Source organism: Bombina bombina, chromosome 12 (assembly GCF_027579735.1).
Source record: "Bombina bombina isolate aBomBom1 chromosome 12, aBomBom1.pri, whole genome shotgun sequence".
NCBI classification, from domain to species: Eukaryota; Metazoa; Chordata; class Amphibia; order Anura; family Bombinatoridae; genus Bombina; species Bombina bombina.
The window spans coordinates 140028595-140053852 of NC_069510.1; the positions used below are offsets into that span (position 1 = coordinate 140028595).

At 39.5% G+C, this 25258-nt stretch overlaps 1 protein-coding gene across 1 annotated transcript in view; it reads left to right on the forward strand.

The window, feature by feature from the left end:
- The window catches only part of ASTN2 (astrotactin 2), a 1265353-nt gene that overhangs the window by 119506 nt on the left and 1120589 nt on the right, over nucleotides 1-25258 (forward strand). Inside the window, exon 3 of the mRNA XM_053695400.1 lies at nucleotides 21524-21670. Within this exon, the coding sequence (XP_053551375.1) occupies nucleotides 21524-21670 (147 nt within the window). The remainder of the gene's footprint in view (nucleotides 1-21523; nucleotides 21671-25258) is intronic.

The window sequence follows — 25258 nt, forward strand, 5'->3', positions numbered from 1 at the left end:
AGGTGTATTTGTAATTATTTTAACTAGGTAGCTATTAAATAGTTATTAACTATTTAATAGCTATTGTACCTAGTTAAAATAAATACAAAGTTGCCTGTAAAATAAAAATAAATCCTAAAAAAGCTACAATATAATTATTAATTATATTGTAGCTATCTTAGGGTTTATTTTATAGATAAGTATTTAGTTTTAAATAGGAATAATTTAGTTAATAATAGTAATATTATTTAGACTTATTTAAATAATAATTAAGTTAGGGGGTGTTAGGGTTAGACAGGTTTAGGGGTTAATAAGTTTATTATAGTGGCGGCGACGTTGGCGGCGGCAGATTAGGGGTTAATACATTCAATAGGCTATGTGGGCTATGGCGGTTTAGGGGTTAATACTAGAATAGGTTTATTGCTGTGTGGGCTATGGCGGTTTAGGGGTTAATAATTAGGCTTATTGCATTGTGGGGGGTTGTTGGTTTAGGGGTTAATACATTTATTATTAGGAGTGAGAGGGGGGTTTTACGTGTCGGGCTATTTTTGGGAGGCGTGTTAGACAGTTACGGGAGATTTACAATTTTTGTTACTTTTGTTAGGCGCCGGCAATTTCTAAAGCGCCGTAAGTCACTAACGACTCCAGAAATTTGTAGTTACGCTTATTTCTGGACATTGCTAGTTTATCCGACTTACGGCACTTTAGGAACTGCCGGCGGGGTATATGTAATACCCCGATGTGCGAGGTGAAATTACGGGTGGCGCGGGTTCCCTCGCATGCACCGAAACCTACGCCGTATATGGGATTGCGCCCCTAGATAGGTAGCGGGCACATGCCTGAACACTACACGACAGGAAATAGTGCTGCCACCTAGTGCTCTTGTTATTGTATAACATTGTTGCAAAACTGCTGCTATATTGTGCTGCAGACACGTGCACACGCCTGAGCTTACATGCCTGTTTTTCAACAAAGAATAAGATGAAAACAAAGAAAAGTTGATAAAAGAAATAAATTGTTAAAGATTTTTAAAATTGTATGCTCTACAATTTCTAAATCATGATTTTGGGTTTTATGCCCCTTAAAACTCCAATTTAATTACAGACATACTTTTTTCTCCTTTAAAGTCCTTTAAATTTGTGTAATAAAAGTTTAATTCGATGACATACCGAGATGTCATTCAATATGCAAATTATTTCTCACAAGCATTTATTTCTGCTATACAGGTGCACGAGGGGCACTTACAGGTTAGTGTTACTGAGCATCTGGGGGGAATTCTATGAAGGAGAATTAAGGAGCCGTATTAAGGGATAGATTCCGAGTGGAGCGCTAAGGGTAGCACACAAGCAATAAGGGGTATTTTGCCGCTCTTTGCAGACGTCGGAAGTAGTGCACATATTACAAGTTAAAAGCAAATGTGTTTGCCTAAGCACAATCCAATTTAACGCGCCTGGTTAGCGCAACTTCCGAGCTCTGGTTAATGGTTATGCGAGACAAAAAAGTGGCACAAAATACATTTAACAGTAAAGTTACTCTCATAATAACACTGTTAAAAATGATTCATAAAATATTGCATTAAACGTTATAAGGGCTCAAAGATATGAAGTCTCAGGTGTTAGAAATAAAAAGGCTTTAGCAAAGAGATACATACATACATATGTTTATATGTGTTTAACTGTATATTTACTGTACATATTTAAAGGGACAGTCTACCATAGAATTGTTATTGTTTAAAAAGATAGATAATCCCTTTATTACCCATTCCCCAGTTTTGCATAACCAACACTGTTATATTAATGTACTTTTTACCTCTGTGATTACCTTGTATCTAGGAACCTTCTTCCAGCCCCCTGATCACATGACTGTGACTGTTTATTATCTATTGTCTTAAATTTAGCATTGTATTGTGCAAGATCTTAAATATCCCCCTGTGCCTGAACACAGTGTTATCTATATGGCCCATTTGTACTTTCTGTCTCTTTGTGTGGAAAAGAGATTTAAAAAGCCTGTGATAAGAGGCAGCCCTCAAAGGCTTAGAAATTAGCATATGAGCCTACCTAGGTTTAGTTTAAACTAAGAATACCAAGAGAAAAAAGCAAATTTGATGATAAAAGTAAATTGGAAAGTTGATTAAAATTAAAAGTCCTATCTGAATAATTAAAGTTTAATTTATACTAGACTGTCCCTTTAACATCCCAATGTTTAATAATAAAAAGTACATTGTTTTCTATGTGAAGAACATAGGAATGTAAAATATGCATTTTGCGCATCAAGTTTCACGATTCAGATTTTAACGCGGTTGGCGCACATGCAAAGTTAGTAATCTTAAGACGCGTTGTTGAAATATTACATGTAAAATATTTGTAAAAATTAATAATAATTCAAATCTATTAAACATACTGTAACATATATATTCTATTGATTCTATGAATTATTTTTAATACTTTATAATATGTTTAATAATTTCTAAGAATATTTATTAATTGTTTAAAATATTTAATATCTAATATTTCAATAATGTTCCTTAATGTGAATGTAAACTTTGACGAATGTTTTAAAAATCCAATTAAAAACAGGGGCACTTTCATTCATCAAAGTTTACTTTTTAGCAGTTTTGTTAAAATACTTACTTTTTCTTCTTGAAAGCCGGATCAGTGATTACCCGCCTGCCGCGCGTCTCTTCATAGGTCAGAAATGAAGAATCTGACTTCCTCCAATCACGGCATTGCGGGAAAGAGTGTGGGTGGTAGTATACTTTTCACGCTCCATTGATTTCTATGGGGGAAGATAATACGGTTGCGATATGTTTATTTTCAACTTCTAACAGTGCAACCTGACGCGTGCAGAAAACCTCCGTCTAGCGAAGTTAACGCACAAGCAGGAACACTAAATAGTGCTCTACTCTTAATCTATCCCCAAGTGGGGAGTAAAGCACAATAGGGTGCTATAGGGAGGGTTAAATTGAGCAACAGATTGTGATATAGTGAACCATTAAAGGGACATTAAACTCACATTTTTTCTTTCATGATTTAGAAAGAGAATGCAATTTTAAACATCTTTCTAATTTACTTCTATTATCTAATTTGTTTTATTCTCTTGATATTCTTTGCTGAAAAGCATATCTAGATATGCTCAGTAGCTGCTGATTGGTTGCTGCACATAGAAGCCTCGTGTGATTGGCTCACCCATGTGCATTGATTTTTCTTCAATTAAGGATATCTAAAAAATAAAGCAAAATAAATAATAGAAGTAAATTGTAATGTTGTTTACATTTGTATTCTCTATCTGAATCATGAAAAAAAGATTTTGGGTTTAGTGGCCCTTTAAGGTTGTCAATGGAGTACATGGGTCAGAATTATTAGGATATGTTATGTGGCCCTTTAGCAGAAGTTATAAGTTATATTAGGCAGTTTTATAGGGTGAGACATGAATACACCACCGGATGCCCCCCTTGCAGAGCTTGTAGGTGATAATATACATTGTCATTTTAAGTCGTTTCGCTCTGTATTAGTAAAATATGTCTGTGAGCATCAGCTCTGTATTCTGCAGCTGTATAAAGCTAAATAAAGACAAAAGCTCGGGGTCCCAGACGACTGCCAGGAGCTGTGTATGTGGAGGAGCCGCTTACTCTGTGATCAGAATATAAACAGACCGCTGACGACTGTGTAATTAAACGGCAGAGATCTCCCCGAGGAAGAAACCTATCCCCACAGCTCCTTGTATCAAATATGTAACCCAGGATGTGTGAGTCTGCTCAGGGGAACTTCTTAGTGAGCTGCCTCTGGTGAATGCAGAACTGCTGGAAATATGAGTGCAGTCACTGCAGATGTGTAGTGAGATGCTCTCCTTAGTCACAAGCAAAGCCCAATATAAATATATATGTAATCTAGATCTATAGCTGTCAGTCTGTCTTAATGATATATCATGTATCCTACACACTTTTGATGATATTGTATTTACATTTTTATGCTAGTTTTACTTCAATTTTTTTCTACCTGTTTAGGGTGAGGTCGTGAAGAACACAGTTTTGTCTTATTTTGTACAGTTAAAGAAAGATGAACTTTTGACACACACAATACCTAGAGACAAACACACAGACACAAGCACACATACATACACATAAAAACACACATAATACCTACAGACAAACACACAGACACAAATGCACACAGACACACACACATACGTATAAACACACACACAGTACCTACAGACAAACACACAGACACAAATGCACACAGACACAAGCACACATACATACACATAAAAACACACATAATACCTACAGACAAACACACAGACTCAAATGCACACAGACACACACACATACGTATAAACACACACACAATACCTACAGACAAACACACAGACACAAATGCACACAGACACAAGCACACATACATACGTATAAACACACACACAATACCTACAGACAAACACACAGACTCAAACCTACACACATACATACGCATAAACACACACACAATACCTACAGACAAACACACAGACACAAACACGCACAGACACACATACGCATAAACACATACACAATACCTACAGACAGACACACACACATACATAAGTATAAACACACACACAATACCTACAGACAAACACACAGACACAAACACACACAGACACACATACGCATAAACACATACACAATACCTACAGACAGACACACACACATACATAAGTATAAACACACACACAATACCTACAGACAAACACACAGACGCACACACATACATACACATAAACACACAATAACAAACACACATACATACACACATAAACACACACATACATACACACATAAACACACACATACACACACACACACACACATACACACACACAAATACACACACATACATACATACATATACATACACCCATAAACACACGTACACATACACACACATATACACACATACACACATACGCACATATACAAACATTCACATTTACACACATATACATATGCGCGCACACACACATATACATACACATATTCACACATGCAAATATACACACACACATACATACAAATATACACACACGCATATATGCACACATACACATATACATATACATATTTACACACGCACATATACACACACACACACATACACACATATACACATACATACACACATATATATACACACATTCACTTATACACACATACACACATGTACACATACATACACACATATATACACATATACACACGCATATATACACACATTCACTTATACACACATACATACACATATATACACATACACATACATACACACCCACACACATACATACACACATACACATACATACACATATACACACACATACATATACACACACGCACATATACACACACATACATATACACATACTCGCACGCATACATACACACATATATGCACATATACACACACATACATATACACACACGCACATATACACACACATACATATACACATACTCGCACACATACATACACACATATATACACATATACACACACATACATATACACACGCACATATACACACACATACATATACACATACTCGCACACATACATACACACATATATACACACATACATATACACACACGTACATATACACACACATACATATACACATACTCGCACACATACATACACACATATATACACATATACACACACATACATATACACACGCACATATACACACACATACATATACACATACTCGCACACATACATACACACATATATACACACATACATATACACACACGCACATATACACACACATACATATACACATACTCGCACACATACATACACACATATATACACATATACACACATACATATATACACACGCACATATACACACACATACATATACACATACTCGCACACATACATACACACATATATACACATATACACACATACATATATACACACATACATATACACACACGCACATATACACACACATACATATACACATACTCGCACACATACATACACACATATATACACATATACACACATACATATATACACACGCACATATACACACACATACATATACACATACTCGCACACATACATACACACATATATACACATATACACACACGCATATATACACACACATACATATACACATACTCGCACACATACATACACACATATATACACATATACACACACGCACATATACACACACATACATATACACATACTCGCACACATACATACACACATATATACACATATACACACACATACATATACACATACTCGCACACATACATACACACATATATACACATATACACACACATACATATACACATACTCGCACACATACATACACACATATATACACATATACACACACGCACATATACACACACGCACATATACACACACATACATATACACATACTCGCACGCATACATACACACATATATGCACATATACACACACATACATATACACACACGCACATATACACACACATACATATACACATACTCGCACACATACATACACACATATATACACATATACACACACATACATATACACACGCACATATACACACACATACATATACACATACTCGCACACATACATACACACATATATACACACATACATATACACACACGCACATATACACACACATACATACACACATATATACACACATACATATACACACACGCACATATACACAAACATACATATACACATACTCGCACACATACATACACACATATATACACATATATACACACATACATATATACACACGCACATATACACACACATACATATACACATACTCGCACACATACATACACACATATATACACATATACACACACACATATACACACACATACATATACACATACTCGCACACATACATACACACATATATACACACATACATATACACACACGCACATATACACACACATACATATACACATACTCGCACACATACATACACACATATATACACATATACACACACATACATATACACATACTCGCACACATACATACACACATATATACACATATACACACATACATATATACACACGCACATATACACACACATACATATACACATACTCGCACACATACATACACACATATATACACATATACACACATACATATATACACACGCACATATACACACACATACATATACACATACTCGCACACATACATACACACATATATACACATATACACACATACATATATACACACGCACATATACACACACATACATATACACATACTCGCACACATACATACACACATATATACACATATACACACACGCATATATACACACACATACATACACACATTCACATATACACACACACACACATATATACACACGCACAAGGTACTGGACCACTCCTCTTTTAGGACTGCATGTAGACTTGTGGTATTTTGTGTAGCCCCAGCTGGACAGACCATTATTTGGGGAGATCCTGCAAGAATATATGTGACAAGTATAAATGAGAGTATACAGTATTTGTCATCATTTCTAACTCTCCTTTTAAGTGGACTCTGAGAAGCAGACAAGATGATATAGTAGTAGAGGATTGAGTTATTCATTTGTGGATTCATAGGTCCATCTCCCCTGTGCATGTGTCGTCCTATTCTGCTCCATCTTCAGCCCTCTGAACATCCTGCTCTCTGTGAGATAGTTTTATTCCTCCATACACCTTTTTTAGTGCTAACACTTATGTTTTTTTCTTCTTGTTTCAAAGTTTTTTGTCTTCATGTTGTGGGTGATTTTTGCTTAAGGTGCAAAAGATGATAGTGCAGTCAGTGCTGACAAGACCTTCTATAGATATATTAATGAAAGGAGGAAACAGTTGAATGTATCTTTGTGGCAGGAAATAAAGAAAAAGAAGGCTGCCTACATGATTACTTTGGTTTATCCTTTACAACAAACTGTGGGAATAGAACTCCATGAAGCCATCATGTTACTATAGACCATAATGTAACTATCAAATATTCAGTCGTTATCTTTCTTATCTATGTATACCCCAGTAGGCACATTTATTTTAACCTTCCACGGCTGCCTATTTGGGTAGTTTTTTTATTTTTATGTCACTGGGTTGTACAGCAAAACAGCAGCTGTAGCAGCACAAAGCTTGTATGACTTTACTGCAATGGTCTTTTTAAGGGTTTCCTGTGTTTTTTGTTTTTTTCTTATTTCTGAATAAAGACTTTTCTTCCCTAAAATATGGTGAGTCCATGACATCCTCAATTACTAGTGGGAATATCACTCCTGACCATCAGGAGGAGGCAAAGACCACCACAGACAAGCTGTTAAGTGTCACTCCCCTACCCATAAACCCCAGTCATTCTCTTTGCCTTGTCAATGGAAGAGGTGAAGTTTTGGTGTCTGAAGAAAATTTAAATTTCTTTCGCTTCAAGCAAGATTTTTGGGTCTAGCCATAGTCCTAGTTAATCTCTTCAGTAGAGTAGTGGTGGCTTTAAGGCAGTTAGGAACTTGTAAAGTGGGCCTTGCTGAGTTTTTCTAACGTATTTGCTGCCCATGATATAGAAAGCCAGAGTAGGTTTACTCTGTTCTTTCTCTTTCTACAGGTCTCTGTGAGGAGCATGTGTCCTCTCATACCTGATGAGCTGTCTACATGCTGGACGGCGGACTTTGCAGGTAAGTGCTGCAATGTCTACCAGGTGGGGAGACTTTGCACTTATAGGATGTCCTGCAGTAATACATTTGGGACAAATATAATCCTTGAGTAATTATTAGATTTTAACATGGGGCAGGCACTGTTATGCATGTGTTAGAGACTTAATTATCTCCTTTAGTAACTGAAGGGGTTAATTACTAATGGCTCTTATTTTGACCATGTGGAGTTTTATTTTCTCTAAATGTGGGTATGTATGTGAGGTGTTTAGACTAGCTGTCGGTTACGATCCAACTCAGTCTTCTCCGTTTAGAAGCCGTTTTCAGGGCTTAACGCAAGGGGAAGTCTCTCAGTCTGTTTAGACTTCTAGCATATCCAGGAAGTAGGCGGCTCGCTTTTTCTCGCCTTTTGTGGCTTTATGGATTCGGAGAGGTGTTGGCTGCATTGAAAAATTCAACAGCATAATCCTGAGCTCCTGTTTTCGTTTTCTCTCGTTTTACGAAATGGCAGGTAGGCGCCTCTGTCAAGACTGAGGTGTGGAGGTTCCCAGAGGGTTTTGTTGAGTGTTGTCTTTGCTCTGATACTTTAATAAAAATATTTAATAAAGCTCTTTCAGTTGCTTCTGTCAGAACTATTATGCTAAGCTGAAGACAGAGATATTGTTATCATATCAATTTTACCCAAGCAATTTATATTTGCGTCAGTAGCAAATTTCTCTTAAGGGATATATTTTTTTGGCCATGTCTGATACAGAGCAGGAGTCTGTTCTGATGAATTCATGCCTTTTGTGTTTAGAAGCCCAAATTGCTTCTCCTATGCAATTTTTTTTTCATGTGTTAAGAAGACATTGCAGTGTAAAGAAAAATTATTTTTTGGTGTGCCAAATGTATCTCAGGTTGATGCTGTTCAGGCAATGCCACAGCCTTCTTCTGTAACGTCCCAAGCCTCAATGGTGTCACATGCAGTGCCCTGCGGTTCCTCTCAATCTCCTGGGGGGAGTTTATTTACAAGCAGAAATTGCTGCCCATGTATCTTCAGCGGTATCTGCGGCTTTAGCTGCTTTTCCTGTGTTAAGGGGAAAACGCAAGAGGAAAGTTAGAGATTCAGATAGTAAGGTTTCTGCGCCAGATCTGGCTACTCAAGTTGCACTTTCTCTTAAATCTGATGAGGAAGATACGTCGGTAGCTTCTAAGGGGGAAATCTCAGATTCGGACAGTGTAATGCCTCTCAGATTTAAGCTTGAACACCTCCGTGTACTATTAAAGGAGGTTTTAGCTACTTTGGATGACTCCGGTACTCCTGTTGTTGTCAACCCTAAGAAATCTTGTAAACTTAATAGTTACTTTGATGTTCCTTCCTCTAAAAAGGTGTTTCCTGTTCCAGACCATGCCTCAGAGATTATTACACAGGAATGGGACAGGCCAGGGATACCCTTTTCCCTGTCTCCTATTTTTAAAAAGATGTTTCCTGTTGCTGACTCCATTAAGGACCCTTGGCACACTGTGCCTAAGGTACAAGGGGCCATTTCTACTCTGGCTAAGAAAACTACTATTCCAATTGAGGATAGTTGTTCTTTTAAGGCTCCAATGGACAAAAAGCTGGAGGCTTATTTGAAGAAGATGTATGTTCATCAAGGTCTCCAATGGCAACCTGCAGTGTGTATTGCCACTGTGACAAGTGCAGCATTCTATTGGTTCAAAACCTTGTCTGATTCTCTCCAGGTAGAGACTCCCTTGGATGAGATTCAAGACAGGATTAAGGCTCTTAAGCTAACCAATTCCTTTATTTCTGATGCTATCATGCAGGTTATTAGACTGGGACCCAAGATATCTGGATTCTCTGTGCTAGCCAGCAGGACATTGTGGCTGAAATCATGGTCAGTTGATGTTTCCTCTAAGGTCAAGCTTCTGGCTATTTCTTACAATCTGTTCGTGGTTCCCAAAAAAGAGAGAACTTTCCGACCTATTATAGACCTAAAGTGTCTAAACAAGTTTCTCAGAGTACTGTCCTTCAAAATGGAAACTATTCGTTCCATTCATCTCTTAGTCCAAGAGGGTCAGTCCATGACAACCATAGACCTGAAGGATGCCTTTCTTCATGTTCCCATTCACAGGGATCATCACAAGTTCCTGAGATTCACCTTTCTAGACAAAAATTTTCAGTTTGTGGCTCTTCCGTTTGTCCTGGCCACGGCTCCCAGAATTTTCTCAAAGGTTCTGGGGGCTCTCTTGGCAGTGACGGAGGTCAGAAAATCAAAAATTCTTTCCTCTTGCCTCTGTCTGCAGTCTACTGTTCGGCCATCAGTGGCTCAATGTATGGAGGTAATTGGTCTGATGGTCATGGACATTACTCCCTTTTCTCGATTCCATTTGAGAGCTCTGCAGTTATGCATGCTCAGACAATGGAATGGGGATCATTCAGATCTGTCTCTGAGGATAGATCTAGATCAGTCAACTCTCTTCCATGGTGTATTTCTCAGGAGCATCTGTCTCAAGGCACGTGCTTCAGGAGACCCTCCTGGGTGATTGTGACCAAGGACGCCAGCCTTCTGGGCTGGGGAGCAGTCTGGGACTCGTTGAATGCACAGGGACTATGAACTCGGGAGGAGTCTACTCTCCCCATAAACATCTTGGAGTTGAGAGCGATTTACAATGCTCTGATGGCTTGGCCTCAGTTGTCCTTAGCCTGGTTTATCAGGTTTCAGTCTGACAATATCACCTCAGTGGCTTACATCAACCACCAGGGAGGAACTCTGAGTTCCTTAGCCATGAAGGAGGTGGCTCGAATTGTTCAGTGGGCGGAAGCTCACAATTGCTGGCTATCTGCCATCCACATTCCAGGAGTAGACAACTGGGAAGTGGACTTCCTGAGCAGACAGACATTTCATTCCGGGGAGTGGGCTCTCCATCCGGAGATGTTCTCCAGGTTAACTCTCAAATGTGGGTGCCTGAGTTGAATCTGATGGCATCTCGACAGAACGCCAAGCTTCCAAGGTACGGTTCAAGGTCAAGGGATCCGCAGGCCGCCCTTATAGATGCTCTGGCGGTTCCTTGGGATTTCAGTCTAGCATACCTGTTTCCTCCATTTGCACTCCTTCCACGAGTCATTGCTCGTATCAAGCAGGAGAGAGCATCAGTAATTCTAATAGCCCCTGCGTGGCCTCGCAGGATCTGGTATGCAGATCTAAGGGAGATGTAAACTCTCGCACCTTTGAGGTTTCCTCTGAGGAAGGACCTTCTAACTCAGGGTCCAATCCTTCATCCAAATCTTGTTTCTCTGAAATTGACTGCTTGGAGATTGAACGCTTAGTCCTTTCGGTCATTGAGACTTTAATTCAGGCTCGTAAGCCTGTTACTAGAAAGATTTACCATAAGGTATGGAGTAAATACCTTTATTGGTGTGAATCCAAGGACTACTCTGAAAGGTCAGATTCTTGCACTATCTATTTTTTTTTACATAAGTGTCTGGCGGATGTGCCAGATGTTCAATCTTTTTGTCAGGCCCTGATCAGGATCAGGCCTGTGTTTAAGTCTGTTGCTCCTCCTTGGAGCCTTAACCTTGTTCTTAAAGTTTTGCAGCAGGCTCCGTTTTTATCTATCCATAGATATTAAGTTATCTTGGAAGGTTTTCTTTCTTTTTGCTATCTCATCTGCTCAGAGAGTTTCAGAACTCTCTGCCTTGCATTGTGATTTACCCTTCCTTATCTTTCATGCAGATAAGGCGGTTCTTCGTACTAAGTTGGGATTTCTCCCTAAAGTGGTTTCAGATACAAATATTTATCAGGAAATTGTTGTTGCTTCTCTATGTCCTAATCCTTCTTCTCATAAGGAATGTTTGTTGCACAACCTGGATGTTGTTTGTGCTCTAAAGTTCTAACTACAGGCAAGTAAGGATTTTCACCATTCTTCTGCCCTGTTTGTTTGTTTCTCTGGAAAGCGTAAAGGTAGAAAGCGACTGCTACTTCTCTTTCTCTCTGGTTGAGAAGTATAATTTGTTTTGCTTATGAGACTGAGAGAATTACGGCTCATTCCACAAGGGCTGTCTCCTCTTCTTGGGCTTTCAAAAATGAAGCTTCTGTGGAACAGATTTGTAAGGCTGCAACTTGGTCCTCTCTGCATACTTTTTCCAGACTTTACAAATTTGATACTTTTGCCTCAGCCAAGGCTTCTTTTGGGAGAAAGGTTCTTTAAGCAGTGATGCCTTCTGTTTAGGTCTGCCTGTCTTGCTATCCCTCACTAGTTATATGTGTCCTCTAGCTTTGGTATTGGTTCCCACTAGTAATTGAGGACATTGTGGACTCACCATATCTTAGGAAAGAAAACAAACTTTATGCTTACCTGATAAATATCTTTCTTTCCGGATATGGTGAGTCCACAACCCCACCCTTTTTCTCTAATACAGTTATTTTTTTGCTAAACCTCAGGCACCTCTACACCTTTGTGTTATTCCTTATTTCCATTTTCCTTTCGGTTGATTGACTGTGCTTTATGGGTAGGGGTGCTCTTTGCCTCCTGCTGGCCAGGAGTGATATTCCCACTAGTAATTGAGGACGTCGTGGACTCACCATATCCGGAAATAAATAAATTCATCAGGTAAGCATAAATTTTGTTTCTTATTTGATCTGTGCTAGCTTGACAATTAGCTAATCTGTTTACAGCAGTTGTACCATGCTATTGGATAATTGCTAATGTTGTACCGCAAAAATGGAAGTAAGATACATTTGGGTACTTAAAGGGACATGAAACTCAATATCTTTCTTTCATGATTTAGATAGAACATACAATTTTAAACAACTTTCCAATTTACTTCTATTATCAAAAGTGCTTCATTCTCTTTATATCCTTTGTTCAAGGTGCAGCAATGCACTACTGATAGCTAGCTGAACACATCTAGTCAGCCAATCAGAAGACACAAATGTGTGCAGGCACAGATCACCGACTAGCTCCCACTAATGTAAGATATGTACATATTATTTTTCAACAACAGATACCAAGAGAACAAAGTACATATGGAAATAGAATTTCAATTAAAAGTGTCCTAAATTTGCATGCTCTATCTTAATCATCCGAGTTTAATTTTGACTTTCCTATTCCTTTAAGTAGTGGAGAACCATTCAAGTTATTTTAAAGCAAAGATATGTGTCTATATAAACTCAGTACAACTTACAGGATCAAAGACGGCCCTATTATTCTACAGGAACCTCATGTCAGACTAATCTGTCTGATTCGTTTGACTATGTCATTAAAGAGAGAGACCAAAATGGGGCTGCAGATGTAACTACATTTTAGTCGTTTATCACTGTCCAATAAAACAACCTAAATTATAAACAGCATTGCCTGGATACATCGCAAACATAAGTACGTGGGTAGAATGCTGGTTTAAAGGTATACAGCAGAATGTTTAATGTAGTGCATTCAGAGGATGTTCAATTACTGGGGGTGTGCTTCATGGCTCAATCATTGGGCCTGTTTTGTTTAAACATATAAATCAGTGATACAATTAGTGGGCTTTAAGGGGAAGTGCACCTTATTGCAGATCATACAAATATTGTAACAGAGTTTATCTTTAACAATGGTCAGATTTAATGAATAATGTTATTAGAAAGCTGGAGGATTGAACAAAATAGTGGGATAAAAAATGTAACACCAAAAAAATGTGATAATAGGCATTTAGGGGGCAAAATCCCAAAGATGAAATAGAGACACTCATTGGCACTTAAAAAAGGAATGGGAATTATTATTTCAAACAATTTAATATTTGATATGCAATTCAGTACTGCACCAGACAAGGCTTGTAGGATAATTGGTTGTATATTAAAAAACTAAGGATAATAGCATTTGTCACTGAAAGGACAGTACCAGAACAAGGGAACCTAATCTCCAGTAGATTCGGGAGACACATGCATAGCAACTTTACAGAAAGATTAGTTGGTTTGTGGAATAGAATTGATAAGGACACAAACTGTAAGGGGATTCATATATGCATAAAGATATCTTACAAAACACTGGAGATGGAATTATGGGTAGACTTGATTAGCCTTCTGCTTCTTATCTGCCATCAGAATTTATGTCTATATGTTTTTATTTACCTTTGTTTCTTATCTGTCCTGCCACATTGTCTCTGCAGCACTGCTAATGTGTGTAGTCAGATATTCTGCTCCTAGGCATATCCCAGGTACATATTGGTCCTGAAGGTGTTGCTTCCTCATGGGGGAGACAGCATTTAACAAGCCTTATTCTACCTGCAGGTGAAAATCTACAGGAGAAAAGTAGCTTACTGTGTAAGATTATTGTTTTGCTGCAGCTACTGCTTGAGAGCAATTCATCCTTTTGGAAAACTCTCTTGTTATACAGGAGATTAAGAATATACCTGAGGGTTCTAAATGCTTTTCAGATATTAGTTTATTAGGAATATTTTTTTATTTTTTTTCATGATTGACTTCTCTGGCACTTCCTTGGGAAAGCATTTTTTTTGCTGACCTTGGTAATAAAACGTATTGGTCTAGGTCATCTTTTCCACTTGTAGCCCTCACATAACATATGCAGTGAAGGCTAAGCCATGCTTTTGTTGCTGGAACGTGTAGATGCAGGTCCTTCTTTTCCCTTTCTGGTTCACCTAAGGATTCAAATCCTGTGTTTCATGGTAGAAGTTATTCCTTATGGATTTTCCTTTTCTCTGGCAGAAGAGTGTGGCTTGTGCTTCAGAGTTTAGTTCAGCTTATAGAATGTGGTTTGCCCGTTCATCATAATAAAGAGCAGAAGACCATAGCTCTGTGGAAATATTTAGGTTTTTGCTGCCTTACTCACACAGAAATCTGCTTCCCAACTCATCCCTTCCCTTCAAATTAGATATCATAGTTCTCTTACTCATATACAACACACCTGAATAATCAGTTATTTACTCATTCCTAACTGCAACATAACAGATAAAGTGTTTGATCCCCCTTCTAATTGTAACACATACAGCTGTAATCAAGCTCTGTATCTGCCTTAAAAAACACACAGACCTGGGGTTTAACGTCATTTAAGTAGCAATTAAAGACCTCTTGTAGTACCCACAGGACAGTATATAACACCTTGGATACCAGTAACACACATGGTACCAATATGTCACCAGCTTTCTGCCTGTAACATACACAGTTCAGAAACTTAAAGGAACATGAAACCCAATTTTTTTCTTTCATGATTCAGATAAAGAATACAATTTTAAACAACTTTCCAATTTACTTCTATTATTTTATTTGCTGCCTTCTCTTGTTATTATTTGCTGAAAGGTTTATCTAGGGAAGTTCATGAGCAGAAGAGAACCCAGGTTCTAGCTGTTGATTGGTAGCTGCATAGATATATTGAATGTGATTGGCTCACCCATGTGTTCAGTTAGAAACCAGTAGTGCATTGCTGCAGCTTAAACAAATGATACCAAGAGAATGAAACAGATTAGATAATAGAAGTAAATTAGAAAGTTGTTTAAAATTATATTTTCTATCTAAATCATGAAAGAAAAATTGTGGGTTTCATGTCCCTTTAACCCTCTTTCTACCAGTACGATACATTGTACAATGATTTAATTCCTTCTGACATACAGTAGATGTATACATGAATTATTCAACAGTGTTTCCTCAAGTAAAACTCAACAAAAATAACGTTGAGATTACGAGTTTTGCGTTATGAGTGGTGCCGTGCTAACGAGCAGTTTTTTCTCACCGCTCACTTACCTGCAGCGCTGGTATTACAGGTTTTTACAAACCCAACGTTAAAAGGCAAGAAGTGAGTGTAGAGCAAAATTGAGCTCCAGAATTATATCAGCCAATCGAAATTAAGGTAGAAAAAATCCTATTGGCTGATGCAATGCAACGGTAAGTGAATCTTTGGGGGTTAGTGTTAGGATTTTTTTAAGGGTGTATTGGGTGGGTTTATTTTTTAGGTTAGGGCTTTGGGCCTGCAATAAAGCTAAATGCCGCTCACTTACCTGCAGCGCTGGTATTACAGGTTTTTACAAACCCAACGTTAAAAGGCAAGAAGTGAGTGTAGAGCAAAATTGAGCTCCAGAATTATATCAGCCAATCGAAATTAAGGTAGAAAAAATCCTATTGGCTGATGCAATGCAACGGTAAGTGAATCTTTGGGGGTTAGTGTTAGGATTTTTTTAAGGGTGTATTGGGTGGGTTTATTTTTTAGGTTAGGGCTTTGGGCCTGCAATAAAGCTAAATGCCCTTTTAAGGGCAATGCCCATCCAAATGCCCTTTTCAGGGCAATAGGGATCTTAGTTTTTTTTTAGTTAGGATTTTATTTGGGGGGTTGGTTGTGTGGGAGGTGGGTTTTACTGTTGGGGGGGTTGTTTGTATTTTTTTTTTACAGGTAAAAGAGCTGATTTCTTTGGGGCAATGCCCAGCAAAAGGCCCTTTTAAGGGCTATTGGTAGTTTAGTTTAGGCTAGGGTTTTTTTTTTATTTTGGGGGGGCTTTTTTTATTTTGATAGGGCTATTAGATTAGGTGTAATTAGTTTAAAGATCTTGTAATTTGTTTTTTATTTTCTATAATTTAGTGTTTGTTTGTTTTTGTAATTTAGCTAATTTAATTTATTTAATTCTATTTAATGTAGGTAATTTATTTAATTGTAGTGTAGTGTTAGGTGTTAGTGTAACTTAGGTTAGGTTTTATTTTACAGGTACATTTGTCTTTATTTTAGCTAGGTAGTTAGTAAATAGTTAATAACAATTTACTAACTAGTCTACCTAGTTAAAATAAATACAAACTTGCCTGTAAAATAAAAATAAACCCTAAGCTAGATAGGAGCACTATTCAGAAGTCTTGAAAAAGTCAGCAGAAGCCGGACGAAACGCGTGGACGTTACCTGATCCAGTCAAACAACAGTATTGGGATAGTAGGACTTGAACTAACCCTGGCACTTTGAAAAGGAAAATAATCGAGTCCACACGCCGGAAATAGAGAGGATCAAAGAAACAGCAACAGCTGACGGAGACCGGAAAGACGGGGACTGTGTGAGATTCTAGAGATGCTTGTTATAATTGAACTCTTGTAAGTGCAGTATGTTCATATGCGCTAAGTGGAATCATTAAATACTTTTACCGTGAGTCGTGGCTGCGCTCTCTCTTCTTTTGTTTTATAGTACTAAGCTAGATACAATGTAACTATTAATTATATTGTAGCTAGCTTAGGGTTTATTTTATAGGTAAGTATTTAGTTTTAAATAGGAATAATTTAGTTAATGATAGTAATTTTATTTAGATTTATTTAAATTATATTTAAGTTAGGGGGTGTTAGGGTTAATAAATTTAATATAGTGGCGGCGACGTTGGGGGCGGCAGATTAGGGGTTAATAATTTTATTTTAGTGTTTGCGATGCGGGAGGGCCTCGGTTTAGGGGTTAATAGGTAGTTTATGGGTGTTAGTATACTTTTTAGCACTTTAGTTATGCGTTTTATGTTACGGCGTTGTACCATAAAACTCTTAACTACTGACTTTTAAATGCGTTACGGATCTTGGAGGTAGAGGGTGTATCGCTCACTTTTTGGCCTCCCAGGACAGACTTGTAATACCGGCGTTATGGAAGTCCCATAGATAAAGACTTTACGAAGTTTACGTAAGTCGGTTTGCGGTAAGGCCAAAAAAGTGTGCGGGGCCCCTAAACCTGCAAGACTCGTAATAGCAGCGGTAGTGAAAAAGCAGCGTTAGGATCTGTTAACGCTGCTTTTTTACCTTACCGCAAAACTCGTAATCTAGCCATAAGAATTTAGCCTCATTTCTGCCATTAACATGCAGTCTCTCTAATGTCCATATTCTTTGGTGGAGAATTATTTCTCCAATTCATTCACATGTATCAAGGATCCCCCCCCTTACTGCCAGAGACATAAACAATATGGGGGTGTCGTCCAATTTCTGCCAGTAGCATATGCAGTGCAGGAATAGTATCCTCTTTCTACCAGTAATATGTTGTGCAATGGTTTAACAGCATTTTAGAATTTGATATACATTTAGTTACAGACAGGAAAGTGCTAGTGTGTCTATAATTAACCTATGTGTTTTTGCATACACAATGTATAATGTTGTACTTTGTGCTGTTAAAGGGACACTAAACCCACATTTTTTTCTTTCATGATTCAGATAGAGCAGCAATTTTAAAGTGATGGTAAACTCTCCCCTTCTTAAAATCAGATCTGGAATGTAAGCGCTATTTTAGAAGGAGTTTTATTCATTATGTGCAATGAAGATGCGCTATAACTTAGTTATTAATATAGATATAAAATTCAAATACCCCACGTTACACCACCCACTTCAAAAGTCAATTTTCCTGTCAGCTAAATGATTGAATTACTCTCCAATCAATGCTCTAGCTACAACAAAAGTGCCATATGGGGAGAGTGCTGATTGGACAACAATTCAATCTGTTAGCTCACAGACAATTTTACTTTTGAAGTGGGCGGAGGAGCATGCAGTATTTGAATTTCATATCTATATTAAAAAGCATGTTATACTGCATCTTAATTACAGCTAATGAATTAAACTCCATCTAAAATAGCGCTTACATTCCAGATCTGATTTTAAAAAGGGGAGAGTTTACCATCACTTTAAGCAACTTTCTAATATACTCCTATTATCAATTTTTCTTTATCTTTATTTAAAAAAGCAGGAATATAAAGCTTAGAAGCAGGCCCATTTTTGGTTCAGAACCTGGGTTATGCTTGCATATTGGTGGCTTAAATGTAGCCACCAATAAGCAAGTGCTATCCAAGGCGCTGAACCTAAAATGGGCCTGCTTCTAAGCTTTATATTCCTGCTTATTAGTATAACAGTGTTGGTTATGCAAAACTAGGGAACCGCCGCGGAATCTGTTGGCGCTCTACAAATAACCGATAATAATGGGTAATAAAGGGATTATCTATCTTGTTAAACAATACGAATTCTGGTATTGACTGTCCCTTTAACTGGAACCGTGCTTGGCTACCATATTCCAGGAGCGCACTTTAGTGAACATATTCAGCATTAGCTACTATACTTTGAGATGACAATATAGGACGAAGCACTTTAACAATTCCCTTGTTGACACTCTCCTTAAAGGGACATAAAACAAGTTGGGATAGAGACAAAATATAATGTGTACTTTAATTACTTTATCTGCAAATTTATACTGCAGCGCCTCACCATTAACCCTTTCTTTTTAGTTTCTGAATTGTAAAGCTCTAACTCCCACCACACATTTCCTTCTATGGCTGTAGCTATATCTATTGTTGCTTTGGTAGAATGCAGAAGTGCATAGGGATTATCTACTGGAACAGCTGTGAAATACAATGCCTGTGTCTAAACACTGATAAGGGGGGTGGAGTTGGCTGCTCCAGGCAGCTTAGCTATGTAATTCATTTAGCTTATTTTTGAAAATGATTTTAAAATACTTGCCAGCAATTTTAAACAATTTTTGTATGCAAACTATTTTTAACCCCTTAAGGACCAGCGACGTACCCTGTATGTCACTGGCCTTTTTTGGGGACTTGATTGTTTTATAGCGCGGTCTTGCCACCAGCGTTGAGACTGCTCTATTCCACAAAGCCTGCTGGAGGGAGGGCATTAATAGCGTGTTCTTGCTAGACTTGTGCTATTATGTCCGGAAAAAAACCTTAATGACCAGTGACATACAGGGTACATTGTGGTCATTAAAGGGTTAATTAATTAGCCCTTTTAAGATATGCACAGATCTCACCCTGTTTTATGTCCCTTAACTATCCCAGCTTTTTGCAACATTGTAACCTAGGATATATATTATAGGATTACCAGACAGAGCAGTGTTTATATTTTTTTTACCGTAGGCAAGCACAATTCTGCTGAACCGTTTTGCTACTGTTCTTATTTTATACAAGAGTACTATTAAAAGTTACGTTTTAAATAATTCTATTTTCTGTGCTCAAAAAGCCTTCTATTTTCTCATAACCTATAAACTCTAGTTTTTTTTGTATGTTGATACAATTAATGCTCTCCAGCACACTTTTGACTTCTTACCTCCAAACACCAGTACAAACAAGGTTAGTCAAAAGTTGATATTGTGGGGCCGATTTATGTAAGTGCGAGCGGACATGATACGACGTAGCGTATCATGTCCGCCGCACATCGATAAATACCGACATTTATTATTGCACAAGCAGTTCTGGTGAAATGCTTGTGCAATGCCGCCCCCTGCAGATTCACAGCCAATCGGCGGCTAGCAATAGGTGTCAATCAGCCCGATCGTATAGGATTGAGCGGATTGCAGATCACAGCAGGCCTGAAGGCTCGCGCAGAATCAGGGGCTATTCGGCGCTTGATAATTCTTCCCTAATATCTACTTATTTTGTAAAAAAGGACCATTTTTTTTCTTTTCTGTGAAACTTTGTTTTACTTCTGTTACCAAATTTGCTTTATTTTCTTGTTGTCTTTTCTTGAAGAGTAAACCTAGGTATGTTAATCGAAGCTCAGGAGTGTCCACATGTCTTTAGAAGTCTGTTGCAACAGTGTTATACATTATTGCAAACACTGCCATGGAGAGCTAAATACATGTGTATGCCTCTGTGCTTGCCTAGGTTTACTCAGCAAAGGATAGAAAGAGAACAAAGCATTTTTAAAGTTAGAAATAAATTGGATTTTTATTTATTTTAATTATTTAAGTTATTTAAATCAGGAATTTTGACTACTCTGTTCCTTTAAACATAGAAGAATTGTAAATAAAGCTATAACGTAATAATGAAACAGTATAAGACAGTATTTACAAGATCATTAGAGCTTAGAAGAATTTTTCTTTGAAATTGTAGAATTAAAGTTTCCTTTTTCTGTGTCTGTTTTATAGGTGCCCTAAAGAGTCCCCTGAGCAGAACTGCACTGACACTAGTGGGAATCAGTGCCTGTGTGCTGGCTGTGGTGTGCGGCTCCCAGCTGTCCTGTCCGCTCACTGTCAAAGTCACCCTACACGTCCCAGAGCACTTCATTGCAGATGGTAAGAGACCTCCCTCTAACTCGCTCTTTGTGATAAGCTTGTTACAACAGGTGCATTACTAGTGCCCATTTATAAAGGATAGAGGGCTGTTTATATAAAGGAGAGGTGCTGTGTGTAGTGATAGGAGGACAGGCGCTGTGTGTAGTGATAGGAGGACAGGTGCTGTGTGTAATGATAGGAGGAGAGGTGCTGTGTGTAGTGATAGGAGGACAGGCGCTGTGTGTAGTGATAGGAGGACAGGCGCTGTGTGTAATGATAGGAGGACAGGCGCTGTGTGTAATGATAGGAGGACAGGCGCTGTGTGTAATGATAGGAGGACAGGCGCTGTGTGTAATGATAGGAGGACAGGTGCTGTGTGTAATGATAGGAGGAGAGGTGCTGTGTGTAATGATAGGAGGACAGGCGCTGTGTGTAATGATAGGAGGACAGGTGCTGTGTGTAATGATAGGAGGAGAGGTGCTGTGTGTAATGATAGGAGGACAGGCGCTGTGTGTAATGATAGGAGGACAGGCGCTGTGTGTAATGATAGGAGGAGAGGTGCTGTGTGTAATGATAGGAGGACAGGCGCTGTGTGTAATGATAGGAGGACAGGTGCTGTGTGTAATGATAGGAGGAGAGGTGCTGTGTGTAGTGATAGGAGGAGAGGTGCTGTGTGTAATGATAGGAGGAGAGGTGCTGTGTGTAATGATAGGAGGAGAGGTGCTGTGTGTAATGATAGGAGGACAGGTGCTGTGTGTAATGATAGGAGGAGAGGTGCTGTGTGTAATGATAGGAGGAGAGGTGCTGTGTGTAATGATAGGAGGACAGGTGCTGTGTGTAATGATAGGAGGACAGGCGCTGTGTGTAATGATAGGAGGAGAGGTGCTGTGTGTAATGATAGGAGGACAGGCGCTGTGTGTAATGATAGGAGGACAGGCGCTGTGTGTAATGATAGGAGGAGAGGTGCTGTGTGTAGTGATAGGAGGACAGGCGCTGTGTGTAGTGATAGGAGGACAGGCGCTGTGTGTAATGATAGGAGGAGAGGTGCTGTGTGTAATGATAGGAGGACAGGCGCTGTGTGTAATGATAGGAGGACAGGCGCTGTGTGTAATGATAGGAGGAGAGGTGCTGTGTGTAGTGATAGGAGGACAGGCGCTGTGTGTAGTGATAGGAGGACAGGCGCTGTGTGTAATGATAGGAGGAGAGGTGCTGTGTGTAATGATAGGAGGACAGGCGCTGTGTGTAATGATAGGAGGACAGGCGCTGTGTGTAATGATAGGAGGACAGGCGCTGTGTGTAATGATAGGAGGACAGGTGCTGTGTGTAATGATAGGAGGACAGGCGCTGTGTGTAATGATAGGAGGACAGGCGCTGTGTGTAATGATTGGAGGACAGGCGCTGTGTGTAATGATAGGGGGAGAGGTGCTGTGTGTAGTGATAGGAGGAGAGGTGCTGTGTGTAATGATAGGAGGAGAGGTGCTGTGTGTAATGATAGGAGGAGAGGTGCTGTGTGTAATGATAGGAGGAGAGGTGCTGTGTGTAATGATAGGAGGACAGGCGCTGTGTGTAATGATAGGAGGACAGGTGCTGTGTGTAATGATAGGAGGAGAGGTGCTGTGTGTAATGATAGGAGGACAGGGGCTGTGTGTAATGATAGGAGGACAGGCGCTGTGTGTAATGATAGGAGGACAGGCGCTGTGTGTAATGATAGGAGGAGAGGTGCTGTGTGTAGTGATAGGAGGAGAGGTGCTGTGTGTAATGATAGGAGGACAGGCGCTGTGTGTAATGATAGGAGGAGAGGTGCTGTGTGTAATGATAGGAGGAGAGGTGCTGTGTGTAATGATAGGAGGACAGGCGCTGTGTGTAATGATAGGAGGAGAGGTGCTGTGTGTAATGATAGGAGGAGAGGTGCTGTGTGTAATGATAGGAGGACAGGTGCTGTGTGTAATGATAGGAGGAGAGGTGCTGTGTGTAATGATAGGAGGAGAGGTGCTGTGTGTAGTGATAGGAGGAGAGGTGCTGTGTGTAGTGATAGGAGGACAGGCGCTGTGTGTAATGATAGGAGGAGAGGTGCTGTGTGTAATGATAGGAGGACAGGTGCTGTGTGTAGTGATAGGAGGACAGGTGCTGTGTGTAATGATAGGAGGAGAGGTGCTGTGTGTAATGATAGGAGGACAGGTGCTGTGTGTAGTGATAGGAGGACAGGTGCTGTGTGTAATGATAGGAGGACAGGCGCTGTGTGTAATGATAGGAGGACAGGCGCTGTGTGTAATGATAGGAGGAGAGGTGCTGTGTGTAATGATAGGAGGACAGGTGCTGTGTGTAATGATAGGAGGAGAGGTGCTGTGTGTAGTGATAGGAGGACAGGTGCTGTGTGTAATGATAGGAGGAGAGGTGCTGTGTGTAGTGATAGGAGGAGAGGTGCTGTGTGTAATGATAGGAGGACAGGCGCTGTGTGTAATGATAGGAGGACAGGTGCTGTGTGTAGTGATAGGACAGGTGCTGTGTGTAGTGATAGGAGGACAGGCGCTGTGTGTAATGATAGGACAGGTGCTGTGTGTAGTGATAGGAGGACAGGTGCTGTGTGTAATGATAGGAGGAGAGGTGCTGTGTGTAATGATAGGAGGACAGGGGCTGTGTGTAATGATAGGAGGACAGGCGCTGTGTGTAATGATAGGAGGACAGGCGCTGTGTGTAATGATAGGAGGAGAGGTGCTGGGTGTAATGATAGGAGGAGAGGTGCTGTGTGTAATGATAGGAGGACAGGCGCTGTGTGTAATGATAGGAGGAGAGGTGCTGTGTGTAATGATAGGAGGAGAGGTGCTGTGTGTAATGATAGGAGGACAGGCGCTGTGTGTAATGATAGGAGGAGAGGTGCTGTGTGTAATGATAGGAGGAGAGGTGCTGTGTGTAATGATAGGAGGACAGGTGCTGTGTGTAATGATAGGAGGAGAGGTGCTGTGTGTAATGATAGGAGGAGAGGTGCTGTGTGTAGTGATAGGAGGAGAGGTGCTGTGTGTAGTGATAGGAGGACAGGCGCTGTGTGTAATGATAGGAGGAGAGGTGCTGTGTGTAATGATAGGAGGACAGGTGCTGTGTGTAGTGATAGGAGGACAGGTGCTGTGTGTAATGATAGGAGGAGAGGTGCTGTGTGTAATGATAGGAGGACAGGTGCTGTGTGTAGTGATAGGAGGACAGGTGCTGTGTGTAATGATAGGAGGACAGGCGCTGTGTGTAATGATAGGAGGACAGGCGCTGTGTGTAATGATAGGAGGAGAGGTGCTGTGTGTAATGATAGGAGGACAGGTGCTGTGTGTAATGATAGGAGGAGAGGTGCTGTGTGTAGTGATAGGAGGACAGGTGCTGTGTGTAATGATAGGAGGAGAGGTGCTGTGTGTAGTGATAGGAGGAGAGGTGCTGTGTGTAATGATAGGAGGACAGGCGCTGTGTGTAATGATAGGAGGACAGGTGCTGTGTGTAGTGATAGGACAGGTGCTGTGTGTAGTGATAGGAGGACAGGCGCTGTGTGTAATGATAGGACAGGTGCTGTGTGTAGTGATAGGAGGACAGGCGCTGTGTGTAATGATAGGAGGACAGGCGCTGTGTGTA